The sequence below is a fragment of the Callithrix jacchus genome, chromosome 19 (genome assembly GCF_049354715.1).
Source record: "Callithrix jacchus isolate 240 chromosome 19, calJac240_pri, whole genome shotgun sequence".
NCBI lineage: Eukaryota > Metazoa > Chordata > Mammalia > Primates > Cebidae > Callithrix > Callithrix jacchus.
This window is the reverse complement of record NC_133520.1, coordinates 22,245,047-22,266,816: the sequence shown is the minus strand read 5'-3', so window position 1 is coordinate 22,266,816 and position 21,770 is coordinate 22,245,047. Positions and strand designations below refer to the sequence as shown.

Genomic DNA, 21,770 nt, shown 5'->3' with positions numbered 1-21,770 from the left:
AGAAAGATATTAAAGTATGGACCAAAACTGGAATTTTAGATTATGTGATCATTTGGAGTAGACAGAATTAACTATAACCTCTAATTTCAATGTGGTAGTTAGAAAGAGTTCTGTTCACCCAGGCTGGACTGCAGTGGCACGATCTCGGCTCACTGCAGCGTCCACCTCCCAGGTTCAAGTGATTCTCCTGTCTCAGCCTCCCAAGTAACTGGGATTACATGTGCCACCACATCCAGCTGGTTTTCATGTTTTTAGTGGAGACAGGGTTTCACCACATTGGCCAGGCTGGTCTTGAACTCCTGACCGCAGGTGATCCACATGCCTCGGCCTCCCAAAGTGCTGAGAAGAAAAAAAGAAAGAGTTCTGCTCTACTCTTGATTTTGTCTGTGTTGTAGATTTTAAGCTACACATTGGAGAAGGTAAAATGTTTTTAATAGAAGATGTGAGAGTCAAGTAGAACCAAGTACAACTCTTGGTGAAAGCTTAGAAATTTACAGTAGATAATTAAACTTTTTCCACTAATAAGTGACAAGTAAAAGAGTATCTTACACAACCCTTTCTTTCTTAGAATAGATTTAAAAATATTTTAAAGAAATTAAATTTTCTGGCTGGGCGTGGTGGCTCGTGCCTGTAATCCCAGCACTTTGGGAGGCCCAGGTGGGCAGATCACGAGATCAAGAGATCGAGAGCATCCTGGCGGCCAGCACAGTGAAACCTTGTCTCTACTAAAAATACAAAAATTAGCTGGGCATGGTGGTGCATGCTTGTTAGTCCCAGCTACTCAGGAGGCTGAGGCAGGAGAATGACTTGAACTCAGGAGGCAGAGGTTGAAGTGAGCCGAGACTGTGCCACTGCACTCTGGCCTGGTGATGGAGTGAGACTCCATCTCAGGAAAAAAAAAATGTTCTTTTTTAAAGTAATATTTTTTTCTTTTCTTTTAAAATTTCTATTTTGAGATAATTATAGATTAACTTCTCTATCTTTTAAAAAACATGAAACAAACTATTTTTTGAGGAGAAATATTAAGTGCAACAAATTGAGTTAATATTTAGCTGATAATATTATCAGTGTGGTAGAGGCCTCACTCTAGTTTTATTTTACCTTCTTTTGCCCATACATCCTTGATGATCCAATACTTTGGACATGTATGTATCTTTAGATAATCTGAGTGTTTCTAATTTGTATCAGTGTGACTCTTTCATATATCAGCTACATTATATGAATCTTCCCCCTATTTCTACCTCCAATACCTTGGACATGTATATATCTTTATAAATTAGATAGTCTGAGTATGTGTTTTTAATTTATATAAAAGTGTTTCTGTTATGTATCAGCTATATTTTAGGAATCTTTTTCCTATTTCCAACTCACTACTGCCATAAAAAATACAGTAATAAACATCTTCATCATGTTGCTTAATGAATCTGTATGAAGGTTTTTCTGAAGGAAAAAGATTTTTCTGATGAAATGAGATTGCTGACTCATACAGCATATGTATGATTCTACACTGCCTAGGTTCTCTCCAGAATGGCTGCACCCATTTATACTTCCAGTATCCACATGTGAGGCTGGCTATTTCTCCACTTCCTTGATGCCATCTTACTGTTACCTTGACTTTGAGTAGAAAGTGATAGTAATTTTAAAATTAAATTTAAAAAATTTCTCCAACGATTAATGAAGTTGGACATTTCTTCACATGCTTGTTGACTAACAGGATTTTGTCTTCTGGGAATTACTTATTCATATCATTTGCCAATCTTTCAACAGGATTTTCAGTCTTTTCATACGGAGTTGCAGAAGTTTCTTATATATTTTAGAAATAAACCTCTTATTAGTGGTGAACACTGCAGATATGTTCCACTAGTCTGTCGTCATCCGTTAGCAATGTTTTCACTGTAAAAACATTTTTAATTTTGATGTAAAGTCCATGAATATTTTCACCTTATGCTTGTGACTTGAGATCTTATATTTATTCCTAGTCACAAAAAAAATTTCTACATTTTCTCTAATGTGTTTTAAATGTTTAAAATCACATACATACATACATATGGTTGAAAAAGCAAAATGGCACTACAATGCTTATGACAAAATCAGAAGTATCCCTTTGCCCCAACTCCTCCTTCCTAGAAGCAATTTCATTTAACTCTTCTTTTTTTTTTTTTTTAAAGCTATTTCCCTTGTTCTGTAATAGATATCTATATTGACAAGGGAGAGGGGAAGCCTATGCATTTTTTGATTTGACACATTATCTGTTCACTTCCTGCTATGGTAGAGAAGGATTTGGCCCCTTTACACGATCTACTCCCTTCTTTCATTTTTCCCAATACTGTTATAGTACAGTTTTAGATTAAAATTTATATGTAATGTCTAAGTTGTTATGACTAGGGAATTATTATTCACTAATAAGAAGTACACTATGGTTATAATTTCTTACTTGTATAACCTTTCAATTTTTCTAAAATTAATAGTGCTCTCCAACCCCTGACTTTTACCTTTCTGTATCTCTATCACTAAATCTTACAAACTCTTCTAAGAAACTGTAAAATCCCCTGGAATCTATTTACCACATGGTCAAACACATTGGAAACCTTTCAGCCCCCCCACCCCTTTCCATCGACCTGAAGACATTCCCGCCAAAGCCCTCTGGTTTCCCACTCCAGTCTTTTTCTTAACCAGTCTCATATAATTCCTTCTTCTATGGACCTCGTGCCTTTCTCTTTCTTGGTCCCCTCCCTTGTTCTGGTAGAACTAATTCAGTTTCCTTAGAAAGTAGCACATGGTTGATAAAATTTTTTGAGATCTATAATTTCTGAAAATGCAGTTTTTTCCCCCTGCAACTCAATGGGACATTTGACAGGGAATCAAAAATTCTAGCTTGAAATTTACTTTATAACTATTCTTTTCATTCTGTTTTGGATAAGTATGTCATTTCAATTCCTGAACATTTGGATGTGATCTTTATCTTCTTAAAGGTTTAAAATGTTTTCTCTATCTTTGTTATCTATCCACTAGTGCTAGTAGGCACCAAAGGGACTTTGCAATTTGGAAACATGTCTTTCAGTTACAGGAAAAAGTCTTTTATTTACTTGATAATTTCCTTCCTTTTCAGACTCTTCTATTTGTTGGATATTGATTTCTCACATTTTCTTTTCTAATTTCTATCTGATTTTTAGTAATATTTTATAAGAGAATTCTCAAATTTATCTTGTGACCCATTACTGAATTAAAAAAATATTTACCATATTTTCTTTAACTTGAGACTTCTTGTTCTCATATTCCTGTTTCTTTCTGCTTTTTGAATTGTCCCCTTTTCCTTCAACGAAAACAGGAAATATTTGTTTGATTTTTTCTTTCTTTTGAGACAGGGTCTCACTGTGTCACTGAGGCTGGAGTTCAGTAGTGCAATCTCAGGCTCACTGCAGCCTTGACTGCCCAGGTTCAAGCAATCCTCCCTCCTCAGCCCTCAAGTAGCTGGCACTCCAGGTGCATACTACCATGCCTGGCTAATTTTTGTATTTTTCACACAGACAGGTTTTTGCCCTGTTGCCCAGATGGGTCTCGGACTCCTGGGCTCAAGTGATCCCTTGGCCTCGGCCTCCCAAAATGCTGGGATTACAGGTGTGAGTCATCATTTATGACAGACTTTTCCTTTTGTGAGATAATTTTGAAATGTCTGCTGACTCCTGGGAATCTTAATATTTTTAAGTCAGTTGAAAAGCTAAAGAGATTTTGTGTTTTTTAATGTGTGCATGTGTGAAAGCAAACATATGATGTGCTTGTTAAGAAGGACTTAGCCATCACATTAGGGAGCCCCAAACGACATTATCGATAGGTCTTTTCTGGGCCATTTAGTGGACTCGAGAATCCACTGACATCCTCTAAGCAGAGTGGGGAGGAGGAGGCTGTAGTCCCAAGTGTCAGTATTCTGGGAGCTAAGCAGAGGAAAGGCTTTGGGTCTCACCATTCAGTACATGGACTTTTGCCAAATCTATTTACGGTTTCACATTTTTCTCTTTCACCAACTAGTGAGCCTGGTGCCCCTAAATTTGTTGTCTCTTTGGTTTAATTACTTTACAAAATTAACATATTGCTGAGTTGGGGTCGTTGCCTGGTTTTCAGAGTTGATATAACACTTTATGTGGACTCTAAATCAATTTTCTAATTTACTCTAGACTCCCACTTCACTCTTGCCTCTCAAGGTACTTTGTGTCTTATCATTTTGGTTGTCTGAAGCTTGTTTTCTAGTACATTGCTCAGGAAGGGGTATGGGAACAATATTTCTTGAGCTCTTGAATGTTTTTAATAGTTTTCTGTAGCCTTTACTGTTGGAGGATGCTTTATTATCCTTAAAATATTAAATACTTGGCCAGGTGCGGCGGCTCACACCTGTAATCCCAGCACTTTGGGAGGCCGAGGCAGGTGGAACATGAGGTCAAGAGATCGAGACCATCCTGGTCAACAAGGTGAAACCCCGTCTCTACTAAAAATACAAAAAATTAGCTGGGCACGGTGGGGCGTGCCTGTAATCCCAGCTACTCAGGAGGCCGAGGCAGGAGAATTGCCTGAACCCAGGAGGCAGAGGTTGCGGTGAGCCGAGATTACGCCATTGCACTCCAGCCTGGGTAACAAGAGCGAAACTCTGTCTCAAAAAAAAAAAAAAAAAAATTAAATCCTGAAAAATCTTTGACTTGTATTTTCCTTGGGTATCTTAAGTGTGTTATTCCATTATTGTTATTGTTGTTTTTGGCATATTGTTACTATGGAAAAATCTGATGACAATCTAATTTTCTTTTTCCTTTAAGTGACATACTTTTTGCCTGAATGCTCAATATTTTTCCTTTTATTTATAAACCATTAGTTTACTAGAATGACTTCTTTTGTCTGGGTTGTCATATACCTTAACTTTGCTGCTTTTCATCTATCTTCCATCCTACTTACTTGTTCTTCTGTAATATACATTTTGCTCATTCTACTATAAAAGTCATCTATTATTTCAGCAGTTAATGTTTTTATGTCAAGTACTTCCAAGTTATTTTTTTTCCTAACTACCTTATCCCACCTCATGTTACCAACATTCTTCTTTTCTGATCTCTTTAAGGATATTTTTTATGTTTCTTTTAAATTCATGTTCTATCTGGACTTAAAATTTTGCTTTATCTAGGCAGAGGCTATTTCAGTTTGTCTTTCTTCTATATCAGTTATATTTTTAGTATATTTATTCAGGTCCATTGATCTCTCTCTCTCATTCTGTGGTTTATCCAAGGTTTATGTTCTGGAGAGGCAGATCATTCAGTTTTCCAATTTCTGGAATTTCTTTGTAGGAGCTTGAGACAAGCAACTAAATCTTCTCATTCTACCATAAGTAATACATCAGTCATAGTTATGTCAAGCTAAATGGAAAAAAAAAAAGTTCACCTGAATTTTTCACCAAATGGTTTTCTTTTTCAATGGTATATTGACTTCAATCTCATATTCTTTCATAAGTGACCTCAACTTAATGCCTTACTGAGGCACATACTGCTTAGAGAAAGCGCTGCTTCTTCTTATAACAGACTTCTAACACTGAATTTAAGAAGATGAAAAAGAACAAGTGCTGTGTGCTCTCCCTAACCTTTCCTATTGGTGATTATTTGCATTCATATAGAATTTATTTTCTAAGTTTTTCTGCTTGCAACTTTGAAGGAATAATATTTTTAAAAAATCACAGCAAAAGCATAAAGCAGACAAAATTCTTTTGTGTGTGTGTGGGGGGAGGAATACACTGTGCTTATAAGTAGATTGAGTACCTTAGGTGGAAAGCCAGTTGAACCAGGACATCCTTTTTTCTTTAAGGTTGGTGTGTGAACTGGAAGTGGAGTAGAGTCTACAGTCTGAACCCAGGAGCAAAAAAAGGAAATAATGTCATGAAACACTCCATTAATTTCAAATATAACTAGAAAGAAACCAAAATAAATAAAACCAAACAAAACATCAATAGGGCAAAAAGTTGTACTAATTAATAATATAGAAAACCTCAATAAAGCTAAAATTCTCATAATGTTGATAATTTAAATCTCTGCCTGCACTATCTACAAATGAAATATTTGTTCAATTAGTAAGTTACTTCAGTCTGGAAATATAAAAATAATTCATTTAGATCAAATGATCCATATAAAAAAAGCCATGACATGTGGCCTACATAAATATGAAGATGTTAATTTTTACATTCATCTGAATTTGCCATATTACTTCTAAAAAGTATCTGAAAATGTCTTTAGCAAGATTTATAATAAAATATTTAGAAGATTCTTTTAACTACTCAACTTCCATACATAGAACATATATTACATGTATAGAACACAACTCTGGATGTGAATACATAAACAGAGACTGACATTGGGATTTTTGTGCAGAAATTAATTTCCGAAGAAGGGAATTCTTTAGTTTTATTGGAATTATTTAATATTATTGAAATTCTGACCGTAATATAAATTTAGTCACATACCATATCTTTCTTAGTTAGCTATGTAAAATATGGTCTTCTTTTATGAGGTATTATTGTAAGATATTGTTTTGAATGAAAGGAACCAACGATTTCATTAGACGTTATTATGGGGAAAAAAGAGCCACTGCTTAATCAGCAAAGTAGTTAAAAAAAAAAAAAGACATGGAAAGTAACTTCCTTTTAGGATGCCAAGCAAAAAAATTAAAGGAAAAAGCTAGTCTTTGTATAAAGTACAGAATATTTTAAACATTACAAGAAAAATGGATGGTCCTATCTTTGCTGTTACTATACAACCTTGTTTTCATTGTTACTACACAACAATCTGTCTCTTTGTTGTTACCATACAACCTCCAAAAACCAGAATTTTTTATGTGCACTATAGCCTTAAAACAAAATTCAGTTGACTTTCTCAGAAATGTGTTTGTGAGTTTAGCTCTAATTTAGATTTTATTTACTTTGAAATAGCTTAAAAAAGTTTTAAACCAAACTTACAATTTAACATTTGAAAAGATAAATATGAAAGATAAAAGAGAAGAACACTGAAAATCTACATAAAAGTTAATAAAAAACAACAGGAAACAAAGTTGTCGATCGAATTTACATAGAAAGTCCAAAGGTTATTAGAATTAAAAGAAATTAAGCAAGGGTGCTGGATAGAAGATCTACAGAGTTTATAAAGACAAGGCAATGCACAGTAAGAAAATGTATTTCAAAAGGATCCCATTCACCATAGCAACAAAAATTTTAAGGTACCTAGAAACAAATCTAACACGTATTTTGAAATATACTGAAAATAATGCAACTTTATTGAAGGATGTAAGAGAATACCTAATATGTATACCATGTTCATAGATGGAATACCCAGTATCATGAAGACGTCAATTCTTCTCAAATAGATCTATAAATTAATGCAATTCCAATCAAAAGCCCCATGTGAAACTTGACAAGCTGACTTTGAAAGTAATATGAAAAACTAAAAGGTCAAGAAGAAAAAGAAGAAGGAGTGTGGGATGACTCACCATACCAGGTATCAGAAATTATTTTAGAGTGAAAGTATTTGTATTTAAGACAATTTACTGTCAGTGCAGGAATAACCAAAAGAACAATGGAAACGAACTGAGAATATCCAAACAGATCCATGCATATAAAGCAGAATAGCATTACAAATCAATGGGGGAAAATATAGCAGGGTCACTTGTTCATTTGGAAAAAAGACATCAGAAGCCCATTTCTCATTATACATAATGATATATTTCAGTTTGACTAAGGTCCTAAAGAAGTAAAAGCAAAATTTAAAAGCCCAAGAAAATATAGAAGAAAGTCTTTATAATCTCTGCATAGAGAAGAACTGCTTTAAAAAGACATAAAAAGCAGAAGTCATAAAGGAAAAAGAACTGATAAATCTGACTATTTTAAAATCAAAACTTTTGCAAGACAAAAAACACCACAAATACAATTTTAAAATAGCCACAGACAGGGGGAAAATATTTGCAGTGCATATAGCTAGCAAAGAATTAGTATCCAGAATATACAAGTAACACAAAAAGCTATAGGAAAAATGATTCAACAGAACAAAGGACATGAACAGGCAAATCCTCAATGGTCAATAAACGTACAAAAAGATGCTAAATAACACTAGAAAACAGATGCAAGGTGAAACAAAAATGATACTTCATATCCATCGAACTGGCAAAAGTTGATGTGTGACAGTGAGGTGAGGATGTGAGGAAATGGGGAACTCACACACACTGCTGGGGTAGTGAAAATTGGCCCAATCAATGTGAAAAACAATTTGGCAAGATGCAGTTAAAGTTGAAAATGCATATAACATACAACTCAGTAACACCACTAAGTATATATGCCGAACAAACTCTGCACATATGCAAAAACAGATATGAGGATATTCACTTCAGCACTGACAACAATAAAAAATTGGGAACAACCTAAATATCCAACTATAGGAGAATGGATGAACACATATCTGTATGAATAAACCTGAAAAGCAGACTTTTGAAAGAAAAAAGTTACAAAAGGATACAGGCAATATTTATATAAATTAAATACCTAATAAGCACTACTATATATCGTTTATGGATACAAATGAAATAAACATATAAAACCAAGAAACAGAAGATGCACATCAGCTTCAGGACATTTAAATATGTCTGGGAAAGAAGAATGGGGAATGATATATGGGAGGATGTTTCAACTGTTTCTGAAATATATTTTCTTTGAATAAAAATCTGAAAAGCAAGGGCCGGGCGCGGTGGCTCAAGCCTGTAATCCCAGCACTTTGGGAGGCCGAGGTGGGTGGATCACGAGGTCAACAGATCGAGACCATCCTGGTCAACATGGTGAAACCCCGCCTCTACTAAAAATACAAAAGATTAGCTGGGCACGGTGGCGCATGCCTGTAATCCCAGCTACTCAGGAGGCTGAGGCAGGAGAATTGCCTGAACCCAGGGGGCGGAGGTTGCAGTGAGCCGAGATCGCGCCATTGCACTCCAGCCTGGGTAACAAGAGCGAAACTCCGTCTCAAAAAAAAAAAAAAAAAAAAAAAAAAAAAAAAAAAAAAAAAAAAATCTGAAAAGCAAAATTTTCATATCTGTTTAATCTGTGAGTGATACTTACACAGGTGTTTATATTATTCTCTGAATGCTTGAAATATTTTATCATTAAAACAAAATGTATAATTTCAAAATATTAAAACAATTATAACTAAAAACACAGGAGGGTCTCATTAACTTAACCAGTTTGGAGGAGCCTACCACAGAGTTAGAAAAAACAGCCTGACTACAACTCACACTTCACTTTAGACAGCTCTTCAGATTGAACTATCTGCTTCTATTGGAATGCTAGACACAGCTGTGAAGATTTAAAAAATGGAAAGCAAAGGAGCTTTGTCTGAATTGTAATGCTGAGTGAAGAAGCAGAGCTGCATCTTAAGGCAGGATGGCATGGACTGAGGTACAGCATTCTTTTGACTTGTGGAAGAAAGCGACCTCTGTTGAGAAAATTGGCCTATTGGCTATTTAAAATCATTGACTGACATGAAGTACAAACCAACACAGTTTTTTTTGCAATACTAAATGTCAGGATTTAGTTGACCGTCTGTTACCCATTTAGCAGTTAGAATGAACTATTCAGTTGCCAGAAGTGGCTATTTTATTTTTCAGCTGTACTTACGAGGTAACAGGTTAGCTGTATCATGACTTACTACATTTATTAGAAGAATTAAAATATGAGCATGGCACCTGCACTGCCATTTGCCTAGAATTTCTAATAATTCAAAAATTTACATAATTTATCCTCTGTTCTACATAGTTCTCTAATTAAAATAAAGACTATCTTTCTAGTTAGTTTTTTCTATTTCAGGTTGACTATTTGGGGACAATGTGCTCTTTAATTTTTTACTTCTATCTACATTATCAGTTAAATGCAATGATCTCCAATAGATTGTAACTTGTTACATAATATATTTGGTTAAAAGGAGAGAGACAGACTTGTTTCATTCAATTCCCTCTTTCCTGACACAAGTGAAAAGTTGGGGAGCAAGGCTGCTCCAATGAGGCACCTTAACTGGCTCAGCTTCACTAGATGTGGAAGGAGATGTGGACCGTGACTGGATGTGAAACTTGACGCTCGGGTTCCATACATATGTGTTCTCAACGGGATCAGTCTAGGAAAATAAGCCAGGAAAAACAAAAACCCAAAAAATCACTTTTAAACAACGTGCAGCTCTTAGCAAATTTCTGTTAAGGCATGATTACAACATTTCTTGAGAAAGAGGAAAACAAACTTTAGTTTGAATATTCACATAGGGATACCTCATTATACAAAAGCATAACCACTAGCTTTAATTCAATTCAAACAAGGACTGACACAATAGTTAATCAAAGGCTCCTCTCCAATCTTCACTGTTGATCTCTTACTTTGAGCACTGGTCCTACCACACATTCTATGTTTGTATTCCACATGAAGCTTTTATATTTAACAAAAGGAATCATACACGTAAAATAAAAACAGAGTACTTAATAGAAATATATACTGCAGATTAGAGATAGATTTGTCCTTCATAAGAATGAAGTTTGGTCTCTTACTACTTATTAATTCAAAGTAAAAAAAAAAAACTATCTTATCAGCTTTGTGCTGGACACTAAAGTAAATCATCCTTTTATTTTGCAGCAGTAGAAAAGCCAGCACTTATATTCAGTTGCATCCTTTTAAACCAAGTATTTATTTTCAGAAATTAAAAATGCACTGGGCTAAAATTTAGCATAAAAGATCTTATGAAGCATACTGACTAATCAGTTTGGCAAGTTTCAGAATTACTAGGATTGAGTCTTTAAAATGAAAGGACAATAAAGGTAATTTGGAAAAGTGATTCAGGAACTTATTTTGAATATGTTGTACAGTAAAACAATGCTTAGATCATAAGTCACAAATCATAAAAACAGCATCAGTTTAATAACTTAAACATGAACTTATAATTATACTTTTCCTTTGTTCTTACTATGGCTATCTTTTAGAAGGAAGACATGATGATAATGTACCCCTTAGAAATGCCACTGCTGTGGCTTACACCTGTAATCCCAACACTTTGGGAGGCTGAGGCAGGCGGATCACTAGGTCAGGAGATCGAGAACATTCTGGCCAACATGTGAGACCTCATCTCTACTAAAAATACAAAAAAAATTAGCTGGGTGTGGTGGCGCATGCCTGTAGTCCCAGCTACTCAGCAGGCTGAGGCAGGAGAATTGCTTGAACCCAGGAGGCAGAGATTGCAGTGAGCCGAGATCATGCCACTGCACTACAGACTGGGTGACAGTGCAAGACTCCGTTTCAAAAAAAAATTAAAAAAAGAAATGCCCCTGTTGATTCAGGTGCAGTTGAGACTGTTGGCAAAGTAGAACTATTAAAACAATAAATTAAAATATAACATCCTTGTACTCAAAACTAAGTGAAAAGCAAAACTTCTTTAAAATTCTGGGTTGAATGGTAAATAACTGAGAATATAAATACTTGGACAAGAAGACTCCCCTAGAAATTAACTTCATTGCTCTGTTTTTAGCTCAACAGAACTCTGGGCACACTGCTTCAATCTCAAAGGGCACAAATTGTTTTCTCAAGTTGAGGATATTTTCCTATTGATAATTAATGTGGAATACTGTTATCAATGTATATGCTGCATATCTTTAAAAGAGTCAATTTCTGTTCAATGTGGAGAATTTAAAAAAATTTGGCAAGTATATGGGAGGAATAGGCTAGCAGGCTGGGAAACACTATCGTAGCACTCCACTGGTGCTCACCTATGGCCTTCCTGGGTGGTGGGCATGGAAAGGTATTCTGGTAACCACAAAGCCACCACCAGGCCTTAAACTTTCAGCTATTGGTTTTGGGAGAAGTAGGGAGAAGAAAGGTCTCAGTGAAGGCATTTAGGGGTCTTGGAGCAGCAGCCATTTACCAACTGCTAGGATACTCAGTATTTTAAAAAGGAGTATCAGCTCTGTACATGTGATGTGGCTGACTTCATGAAACTAGTATGCCTTGTGAAGTTGGAGAGCCAGGTCTGCATCCCATTTCGAGTCCAAATTCAGCATTATTTTTGTTCTACCAGAGGCATCTCTGTAGCAGAGTAATTTACTCAAAGTAACTTGATAATCAAGAAGGCTAAGTTATATTACCTCCTTTCACGACAGTAAATTTTGACCAGAAAAAGGAAAAGTAGGAGAAAATGGTACTCAGGAAACATTCTGCCCAGTCTACAGTTTTATTCAGGGACAGCCATGGAGAAAGTAATTAGTTTTTTTTTTTTTTTTGAGATGGAGTTTCGCTCTTGTTACCCAGGCTGGAGTGCAATGGCGCGATCTCGGCTCACTGCAACCTCTGCCTCCTGGGCTCAGGCAATTCTCCTGCCTCAGCCTCCTGAGTAGCTGGGATTACAGGCACGCGCCACCATGCCCAGCTAATTTTTTGTATTTTTAGTAGAGACGGGGTTTCACCACGTTGACCAGGATGGTCTCGATCTCTTGACCTCGTGATCCACCCGCCTCAGCCTCCCAAAGTGCTAGGATTACAGGTGTGAGCCACCACGCCCGGCCAGTAGTTAGTTTAAATTATAAATATGAACTTTGACCATGAGTTGAGAATAAGGCAGAAATGTCTTTCAGTTTCTAAAAATCTCCTCCTTCTAGTTTTCATAAGATTATATAGATTGCAACGAGAGTTAAGAGTTCATGGGGAGGAGCTTCAGTTAAAATGGAATTGAGAAGCAAAGCAGAATTGATACATTTTATACCAGTAAGAACTTAAAACTGACTGAAATATCATCTCAGAAAGTTTTAAGGTAACCAAGTAAGGGACTTTCCATGTGTAGAAAACCAGGCCATCTTAAGAAAATTTAAAAGTTTCTGACCTGTTGGAAAACGCTTCAGCCCTAAAGCTTGACTGAAAGATACTAAAAGAGAAGTTACTGTGTGAAAAATAATGTTGTGTATATGTGAATAGCTGATATAATGGCTTTGTATCTCTGGGTCCGATTATTTCAAAAACTCTTTAAAAATGGGAAAGGGCAAGTGCATACTGTTTCCACCAGTACCAGCTGAAATTTTATAGTAGGCCTGTTCTTTGAGCTGTTTAAACACATGCTGACACAAGTTGAGCACACTGTCTTATACTTTCTTGCACTAAAATTAGAAAACACTGCCGTAAGCCATTTTGTAAGTATATGGTCTAATGGAAGGTTATATCATGACATCAGTGAATCTAAAAAGCAAGGCTTTCCCTAGCCCCAGAGCTGGTTATTAAAATACTTACCAGCACGTTTGTTGATCCTACGAAATTGTGATATTATAACAGTGGGATATTGGAGAAAGGAAAAACACTACAATTTAATTTGTGGCTACACAAATTAGTAACTCACTCTTGAGGCTTTTAACACACACCTCTTGGCTCTTCTGAAAAATTACTGTCAAGTCTTTTTCTCCTAACTAGTTTTTCGCCATCAATAAAAATGAAAGAGAATACAGATATGGATAGATTTAAAAGTGATTTTCTCTGCTGAATGAGGTAAAAGGTGGTTATTCAAAAACAGAAAATATTTAGCTTAAATGAAAATAGTTAACTGTAATAAAGTAGAATAGGCCAGGTGCTGTGGCTCATGCCTGTAATCCCAACATTTTGGGAGGCTGACGTGGATCACCTGAGCTTAGGAGTTTGAGACCAGCCAGGCCAACGTGGTGAAACCTGCCTTTACTAAAAATACAAAAATTAGCCGAGCGTGGTGGGACATGCCTGTTCCCAGCTACTTGGGAGGCTGAGGCAGGAGAACCACTTCAAGCCAGGAAGTAGAGGTTGCTGTGAGCCAAGATCATGCCACTGCACATCAGCCTGGGCAACAAGAATGAAACTCTAACTCAATAATAATAATTAAAAAAAAAAGCAGAATAATTAAAGTTACCATACTAGCTTTTTAGAGCTATATGCCCTTAAAGTAAAAATCAGAGTTTAAACAAAATCAAGTGATTTTTCTTTTAAAAAATATTAAAAATAAGAGAAAATGCTGAAATATTTTAAGATGGTAGCAGGCATATTACAATGCTGAACTATGCCATTTATAGTGATACTCTGATCTTTAATTTAAAAAAACTATGAATATAATCATTTAAAAAATAGCCACTTTACTTTCAAAGTGTTTTTCTTTTAGAGACAAAAAACACAGCTGGCAAAGATGAATAAACTCAAGGGAAAAACCATTTTAAATATAAAAAAAAAAGGTCCAGGTCTTGTAAATGAATCTAACAGCTAATAACATTAATAGATATAAATATTTCATTTCTCAGTTACCACCAAACAATATCTCAAAAGTGGTGTAACACTAAAAATAAGAAAAACACAAATAACTTATTTTCTTTATTAAAGTTTTAATTATCACTAACCAGACTAGAATTTTCAGGATGTTATTCATTTTAACTACAATTAAATGCCTACCAATGCATTTATAATTAATGGCTTATTCTATCCACTAAAAAGCAATTAATTCTATAAACTTTCAGAATTTCAATGACTACATGCTGGCATTTAAAGATAGCCTAGGATTCATTTTAGTAATGAACTGGCGATGAATCTGATAAGAGTATAGCAGCAAAGCAACTGATTAATACCATTAGTTATTTTAATACAAAGTATTTTAAAACCTTAAAAACAAACATAATCATTATTAATATATTTTAGCCATGGAAGTTAAAATATTCTTTTTGTCATTCTTTCTGTGCTAAAATATTATAGCATTAAGTATAATGCAGCAAAAGCTAATAAACATACATCAATAGCAGAGATGTTATAAATTCAATATAAGAAATATATTTAAGTAAATATAATTTTTTTTTTGGTTAGCTAATTTTCTTTTCCTAAGTAAACATACTTTAAGGTGTTATTCTGGTGAACAGGCATTAGAAACACCTATTATACTTCATTATCATTTTTACTTAATCCTCTGTTAACAAAAAAGGCAGAAAAGCTGAATATTAGTGATATTGTCCATACTGTAAAATATTGTAATCCAAAATGTCCATAAAGCTCCCTGAAGCTATTAGGATTTTTCTACTAAAAGATCCTCAAATGTATTTTTACAGTAGTACAATAAAAAAGGTTTTTCGCACCCGCCCCCACCAGAATCACAGAACTGGTTTTTAGATGACCCACTTATCAAGAATTCCTCTAATTATGAACAGTATGGTTTTCTTATGATAAAAATAACTACAACTACTCATCTTAAATACATATTAACATGCCTTTTCTACTGCCTAAATAATTACAGCTTTGAACAAGTAACAACCCTCTCATAAAAAACCTTGCTTCAAAGTAAAAAACACCAAGATTTGATATGGATCGTATATGGTCAAGCTACTAAAAACCAGCTTGCATCTGACAAGTTGTATGTACTGATAAACATAACACTGTAAGTAAAAAAATCCAAGTTTCTTTTCTTTTTTTCTTTTTCTTTGAGACAAGATCTTTCTCTGTTGCCCTGGATGTAGGGCAGTGGCACAATCATGGGTCACTACAACCTTGAACTCCGAGTCCAAGCAATCCTCCTACCTCAGTAGCTGTGACCACAGGTATGTGCCACCATGTCTGGCTAATTTTTAAAAAAAACTTTTTTAGAGACACAGTCTCCCTATGTTGCCCAGGCTGGTCTTGAACTCCTGGGCTCAAACAATTCTCCCACCTCGGCCTCCCAAAGTGTTGGGATTATAGGTGTGAGCCACCAAGCCTGGCCAAAATCCAGTTTCTATCAATTTTCATTATTCTTTAGCTACAAGTATTTTGAAAACAAAGTGGAGGGTAATTTAATATTTTGTATTTACAACACGTATTAACTCAAATCTTTAGTGATATATTTCTGTTAATTGAGCTTATGATACAAAAACAGTATTAAAGAAGTACTATATCATTTGGAAAACAGTAAATATATTTTATTGCTCTAGACAAATCCGAACAATTGACTAAAGGTTATGACTAGTAAGTATAATCTTACTAGTTATATATAATGCACCTTGTTTCCCTTTAAGAAAATTTATTCTCAAGTTATTTTCAATATTGGATTTGAATATCTAGTCTGGAGAATTTACACATATTCCAAGAAAATATAAGAGAAAGGTAAGCCATATATGGGCTATAAAAATCTCTGCCTCAAACTCTAAAGGAACAATCTGAAATAAGGCATTCTGCTACTAAAGAAAGCACTGCGGAAATCTCCCTCATCGTTTGTATTTGGACATTAACAACAGCATCAATAAAAACTTTTTCTTCTACTATACTTAATTCTTCTTATAAAGAACATACATATTCAAACTGTAAATGAGGTTTAATAGCATACTAGATACATGAATGCAAGAAATACTATTTTGTAATACTACCTCATTCATATGACATTTCATGGTTAATTTTAAATTTATTAAAATACTGCATAGTTTCTTTTCTAAACATGGTATAAAACATAAAATCTTATGCTACTGTTAGACTAGAGGCCACTGTTCAAAACGACAACTATACTGCATATGTCCTACTGAAATACACTGATGTCCCAGGGAACACTAATGTTCTACACTATGCCACTGAGATGTTTCTATTTAACAGCTGAGTACATTCTTTTAAATTTAAATTCTTTATAATTCTTCAAGCATCTTCATAGGCACTATCACTTTTCAGTGGCTGACTTTTTTTGTTAGATACTTAACCCAAGAAAAACTGAAGGAGGCCAGGAAAGCAGATAACTGAGCCTATTATACCTACATTTAAAAAAATCATATGTAATTTTAAGTTATTAGATTATGCTTAATTATACTTTATTCATATCCCATAGAATGAAAACATAGAATTACGGAGAGACCTTCCAATAGCTATTTCCCTCAAAATTTTTTTCTTATTTTTAAGAGTCACAAAAAATGTTCTAGGTGGCTAAGGCCCCAGAAGTCTGCAAAGCAAATGAGACATAATTAATCCATAATAAAATTAATTAGAGAAACAATTTCTAAATTATAACCTTATAAAAAAACAAGTAGTTAAAAATTCAGTCAATTCACAGGCTGATTATTTGACCTTAATAAAATTGGGCACATAACATTTTGGTTTTCCCTTCTAGAGGTTATGTAATGTAATCAACATATTTATTCAGATTAATTTGATAAAGCCAAGTATCTAATGGTTTTAAGTCTCCACAAATTTCAAAATAAGCACTCAGTTGAACTAGTAATCTTTCATAAACACAGTAACTAATGAGGTATCACTTGAATGCAGTTCTACTGGCCATAGTACAGGTATCTGAAATGCTTATTCATTAATAAGCAGCAATCCAAAAATATTGTATATGCTGTATTAGAGTTATTCATGCTTATTTTACAACCAACCCTCCAGCACAACAGAAAGACAGCACCACAGAAAACAATAGGCCACCCTACTGCTTCCCATGCCCACTACAAAACAGAGAATTCCCTCATCTAGAACTTTTTGAGTCCAAGAATTATGAATGTAAAGTGTTGATCGTTCTCCATGGAGATAACCTATGAACATTAACAATTTGTATCTATCACTGACTTTCCTTTTAATGTTATGATTTTACATAGTATATAAAAATCCCAACACTGTCAGCTAGCCTGTTGTTTTTCAATGAGGAAGTATGTATGTGTGTATATGACTAGTACTGGGATGCAGGATGGCTTAGAAAAATTCCAGTTCTGGGCACGTGAGAATCCTGTACCAGAGGAGTAGTGGCTGACTCATTTCAAGCTGAGAAACCTGGAGCTAGGATTAGTATAGGGAGATATTTACAGTTTGTTAATAATACATATATAAATAATGTTACTGATATTTTTTAAATCTTGGAATTATCTTAGAGTATAAAGGATTTATTATTATTTCCTCAGGTCTCTATCTGTATTTAGGAAGATTCATTTGAACTATATTTAAAAAAAAAACAAACGACAACAACAAGATTTCTCCAAAAATTTGATTTACATAAAATTATAGTCAGTAAGATGTACAATTCGTCCCAAATCATTTTTGAATTTTATACAATATGGATTATCAAGTTTTCTTTCTATGTAATTAAAATCTGTAAGAAACATCTATGTATTTGTTTAAAGCAGATTCTTATTTAGGAACTCATGTACTTTGTCTCTGACTAATTTAGAAAGCATACTTTAGGATCATTTATCCCTGATCAAAATAAAAAAGGTATTTCATCATTTTAGAAGTTTGGTTACAGTAATTTATATGAACATTCTTAAAGCTGTGCAGCCAAAGCCAAAAAATAAAAAGAATATACATAAAAGCAGCACAGCAATAGCAGGAGCAGCAGCACAAAACATGCAATAAATGTAATAATATACCACAAAAACATTAACAGGTTCTGCAATCACAGGCAAAAGGATGAGAGAGGGGTAAAGGCATCAGGATGAGTACATAAAGTGCAAAAGTCTCTTACACGTCTGCCTTTGCTAGCTGGAGTACAGGATGGAGAGCGCTTCAACAGAGAAAGGAGAATATGACATGTTACAAATATTTACACATATAAGACCCTCAAGGACTACTACTGTATTATCAGACAAAGTATATAAACATACATATAAAGCCACAGTTTTGAATAGTTTGAATGTACATATATTTTCAGGAAAAACTGGAGGATAGGATGGTAAAGAAACAGTTGTTTGGACTAGGTCTAAAGTTGACAAACTTTTCATTGGCCCATGTACAAACAGTGACCCACAAAACAATGCTTCATCAAAGTGATGGACAATTTCTTTTATGGGAAGGTTGGCAGTAGCAGGATGGAACAAATGAGAACAAAAAGGATCTAGATATTTCTGATTTAGTGCTGGCAAACATTTAATAAAATAATGAACTAGCTTGGCTTTAGACATTTACCTACCAAATTTTTACTATTTTCAAAAATGATTGTTTTAAATGACAAGGGCTAAGTTAGAGTTTCAGAATTAACGGTAATAAATTAAAATAAAAAGTTATTTAAACAATACTCCATCCTGACTCAACCTCAGCCATAGTCAAAAGAGGGACTTTCACCTTTCTAGCATTAAATAATTAAGTAATTAGGAAAAAGTGACAATTGTCTCAAAATATTTTTGTGATGCTCCAGCAGCAGAGGTTCACTAATATGAACCATATCTACTTTGGCGATTTCTTACATTAAATCCAACCTAATGTTTATTGTGAGCTTACAGTATGTTGGGTACTAAGCAGACTTTGCAAGGTACTGAAAGATAATACATGCATGGAAGTTCACAGACTACCAGAGAAGATCATGCTAGCAACAATGTGATAAATGCTATCACTGAGATATATACAAGGTTTGTATGGGAACCTAGAGGAGGGACAGACAAGATTTTCATGGGAACCTAGAGGAGGAAACTTATAGTCTAGGTGTACAGGAGTTATAGAAGATTTAAGAAAAAAACTAAGAAGTTCAAGAATGAGAAACACTACTAAAAATTCAGTATTAGTGTTACAATAACTCTGGCAGAGAAGTAAATAGGAACTCCCTCCACCCACCCGCCCACCGGCCTGCCCTCCTGCCCACCAGGTTCCCTCCCTACCTCCCTCCCTCTCTTCCTTCCTTTCTTGTCCCCTCCCTCCCTCCCTCCTTTCCTTCCTGGTTCCTTCCCTCCCTCCCTTCCTCCTTCCCTCCCTCTCTCCCTCTTTTTTTTTTTTTTTTTTTTTTGAGATGGAGTTTCGCTCTTGTTACCCAGTCTGGAGTGCAATGGCGCGATCTCGGCTCAGCGCAACCTCTGCCTCCTGGGTTCAGGCCATTCTCCTGCCTCAGCCTCCTGAATAGCTGGGATTACAGGCACGCGCCACCGTGCCCAGCTAATTTTTTGTATTTTTAGTAGAGACAGGATTTCACCATGTTGACCAGGATGGTCTCGATCTCTTGACCTCGTGATCCACCTGCCTCGGCCTCCCAAAGTGCTGGAATTACAGGCGTGAGCCACCGTGCCCGGCACTCTCTTTCTTTCTTTCTTGAGTCTTGCTCACTGCAACCTCCACCTCCCAAGTTCAACTGATTCTCCTCCTCAGCCTCCTGAGTAGCAGGGATTATAGGTGCATGCCACCATGCCCAGCTAGTTTTTGTTATTTTTAGTAGAGATGGGGTTTCACCATGTTGGCCAAACTGGCCTCGAACTCCTAACCTAAGTGATCCACCTGCCTCGGCCTCCCAAAGTGCTAGGCTTACAGGTGTGAACCACTGTGCCCAGCCAGAACTATTATTTCTTTCCAGAGGAAACTGGAATGGAAGATGACCTGAACACTATTCAAGTTAACAGTAAACCAGGATTAGAAGTTACAGAGTTAATAGTAAACCAGGATTAGAAGGCCTGGAGATTTCTAAACAAGTTTTTCCATTATGGAGGCTAAAGTCTCAGGTTCAAAACTAGTTATTTTTCCTCAGTTACTAATGGGAAGAATCTCATCCCTTCTTTCCCCTAAAACCAAACAACCTAAAATAAACAAATCAACTCCAATTCTTTTCTCTATCAATTAATCTCTCTCCTCTCTTCCTTAATAATCATAATAGCATTTACTGTGTACAGAGTATATGCAGATCCTTTTCAAAGTGCTTTACATGTATGAGTTATTTTAATTCTCACAGAAATCATATAAGGTAGGAAATATCTCATTTTAAAGATGAAAAAGACAATCATCTTGCTCAAGGTTATACAACTGCTGAGTGGTAGGGCCAGGATTCAAACTTCCTTAGTCAAACTTCGGAAAAATGGTATACAATTCTGTCTGTACTTCTTAACTTCCCAATGAACTTCTAATACAGTGTAAATCAGATTCTGCTTTGATCTGGTACTCAGAAGGTCAGTATTTCTCATTTGTCCTATCTGATCAGCCATCTCTGCCATATTATCACACTGACCATTCCCCTCCTTAAAATTCTCCACTTCTGGCCGGGAGTGGTGGCTCCCGTCTGTAACCCCAACACTTTGGGAGACCAAAGTGGGTGGATCATGAGGTCAGGAGTTCAAGACCAGCCTTGTCAAGATGGTGAAACCCCCATCTCTACTAAAAATACAAAAAATTAGCTGGGCATGGTGGCAGGTGCCTGTAAACCCAGCTACTCTGGAGGCTGAGGCAGAGAATCACTTGAACCCGGGAGGTAGAGGTTGCAGTGAGCCAAGATCGCACCACTGCACTCCAACCTGGGTGACAGAGCAAGACTCTGTCTCAAAAAAACAAAAACAAAAAACAAAAAAACTCCACTCCTCCAGTTATTGTGACAAGTACTTTCCTGAGTAACAGTGTACTTCTCAACCATTGCTCTTTCTTCGTTTTTGCGGATTCTATTCCTTTACCCTTTGCTCAATGGAGATTCCAGGTTTCTGTTCTTGGCTCACTGCTACAATCTACTCCTTGGGGACTCTCATCCACTTTTAACTCTGATTTCAATTTCCAAATCTCTGTTGCCAGTTCACTCCTCTTCCTTAAACTCCTGACGCACATATTAAATATCTGTCTGCTGGACATCTCCACCTGGATGTTCCTTAGGAAACTCAAACTTAACCTGTACAAAATGAACCTGTCACCTTTTCCTTCTATTAAATCTTTTAATAATTATTATATACAAGACTGATTAAATCTAAGATCCGTAATATGAAGTATAAAGGTAAGAAACACAGACCCTTATTCTGGCCTTTCCCCATGTCTTCATACTCATTTATCTATCCCTTCTTCATCCTTTTTGTTTGCCAAGCAAGGGACAATT

The 21,770-nt window shown here is 35.5% G+C and overlaps 1 protein-coding gene across 34 annotated transcripts in view; it reads right to left on the bottom strand.

Annotated features, from left to right (window-relative positions):
- The window catches only part of CDC42BPA (CDC42 binding protein kinase alpha), a 327,482-nt gene that overhangs the window by 49,098 nt on the left and 256,614 nt on the right, over nucleotides 1-21,770 (bottom strand). For 9 of the 34 annotated variants that reach the window (XM_017966458.4, XM_078356683.1, XM_078356690.1 and 6 more), the window contains 3 exons: nucleotides 18,471-18,509; nucleotides 10,059-10,163; nucleotides 5,787-5,870 (listed from right to left, as the gene is read on the bottom strand). In XM_017966458.4, the coding sequence (XP_017821947.3) occupies nucleotides 5,787-5,870; nucleotides 10,059-10,163; nucleotides 18,471-18,509 (228 nt within the window). The remainder of the gene's footprint in view (nucleotides 1-5,786; nucleotides 5,871-10,058; nucleotides 10,164-18,470; nucleotides 18,510-21,770) is intronic. The other 25 variants (XM_078356686.1, XM_078356692.1, XM_008985304.5 and 22 more) reach the window with 5 other exon arrangements.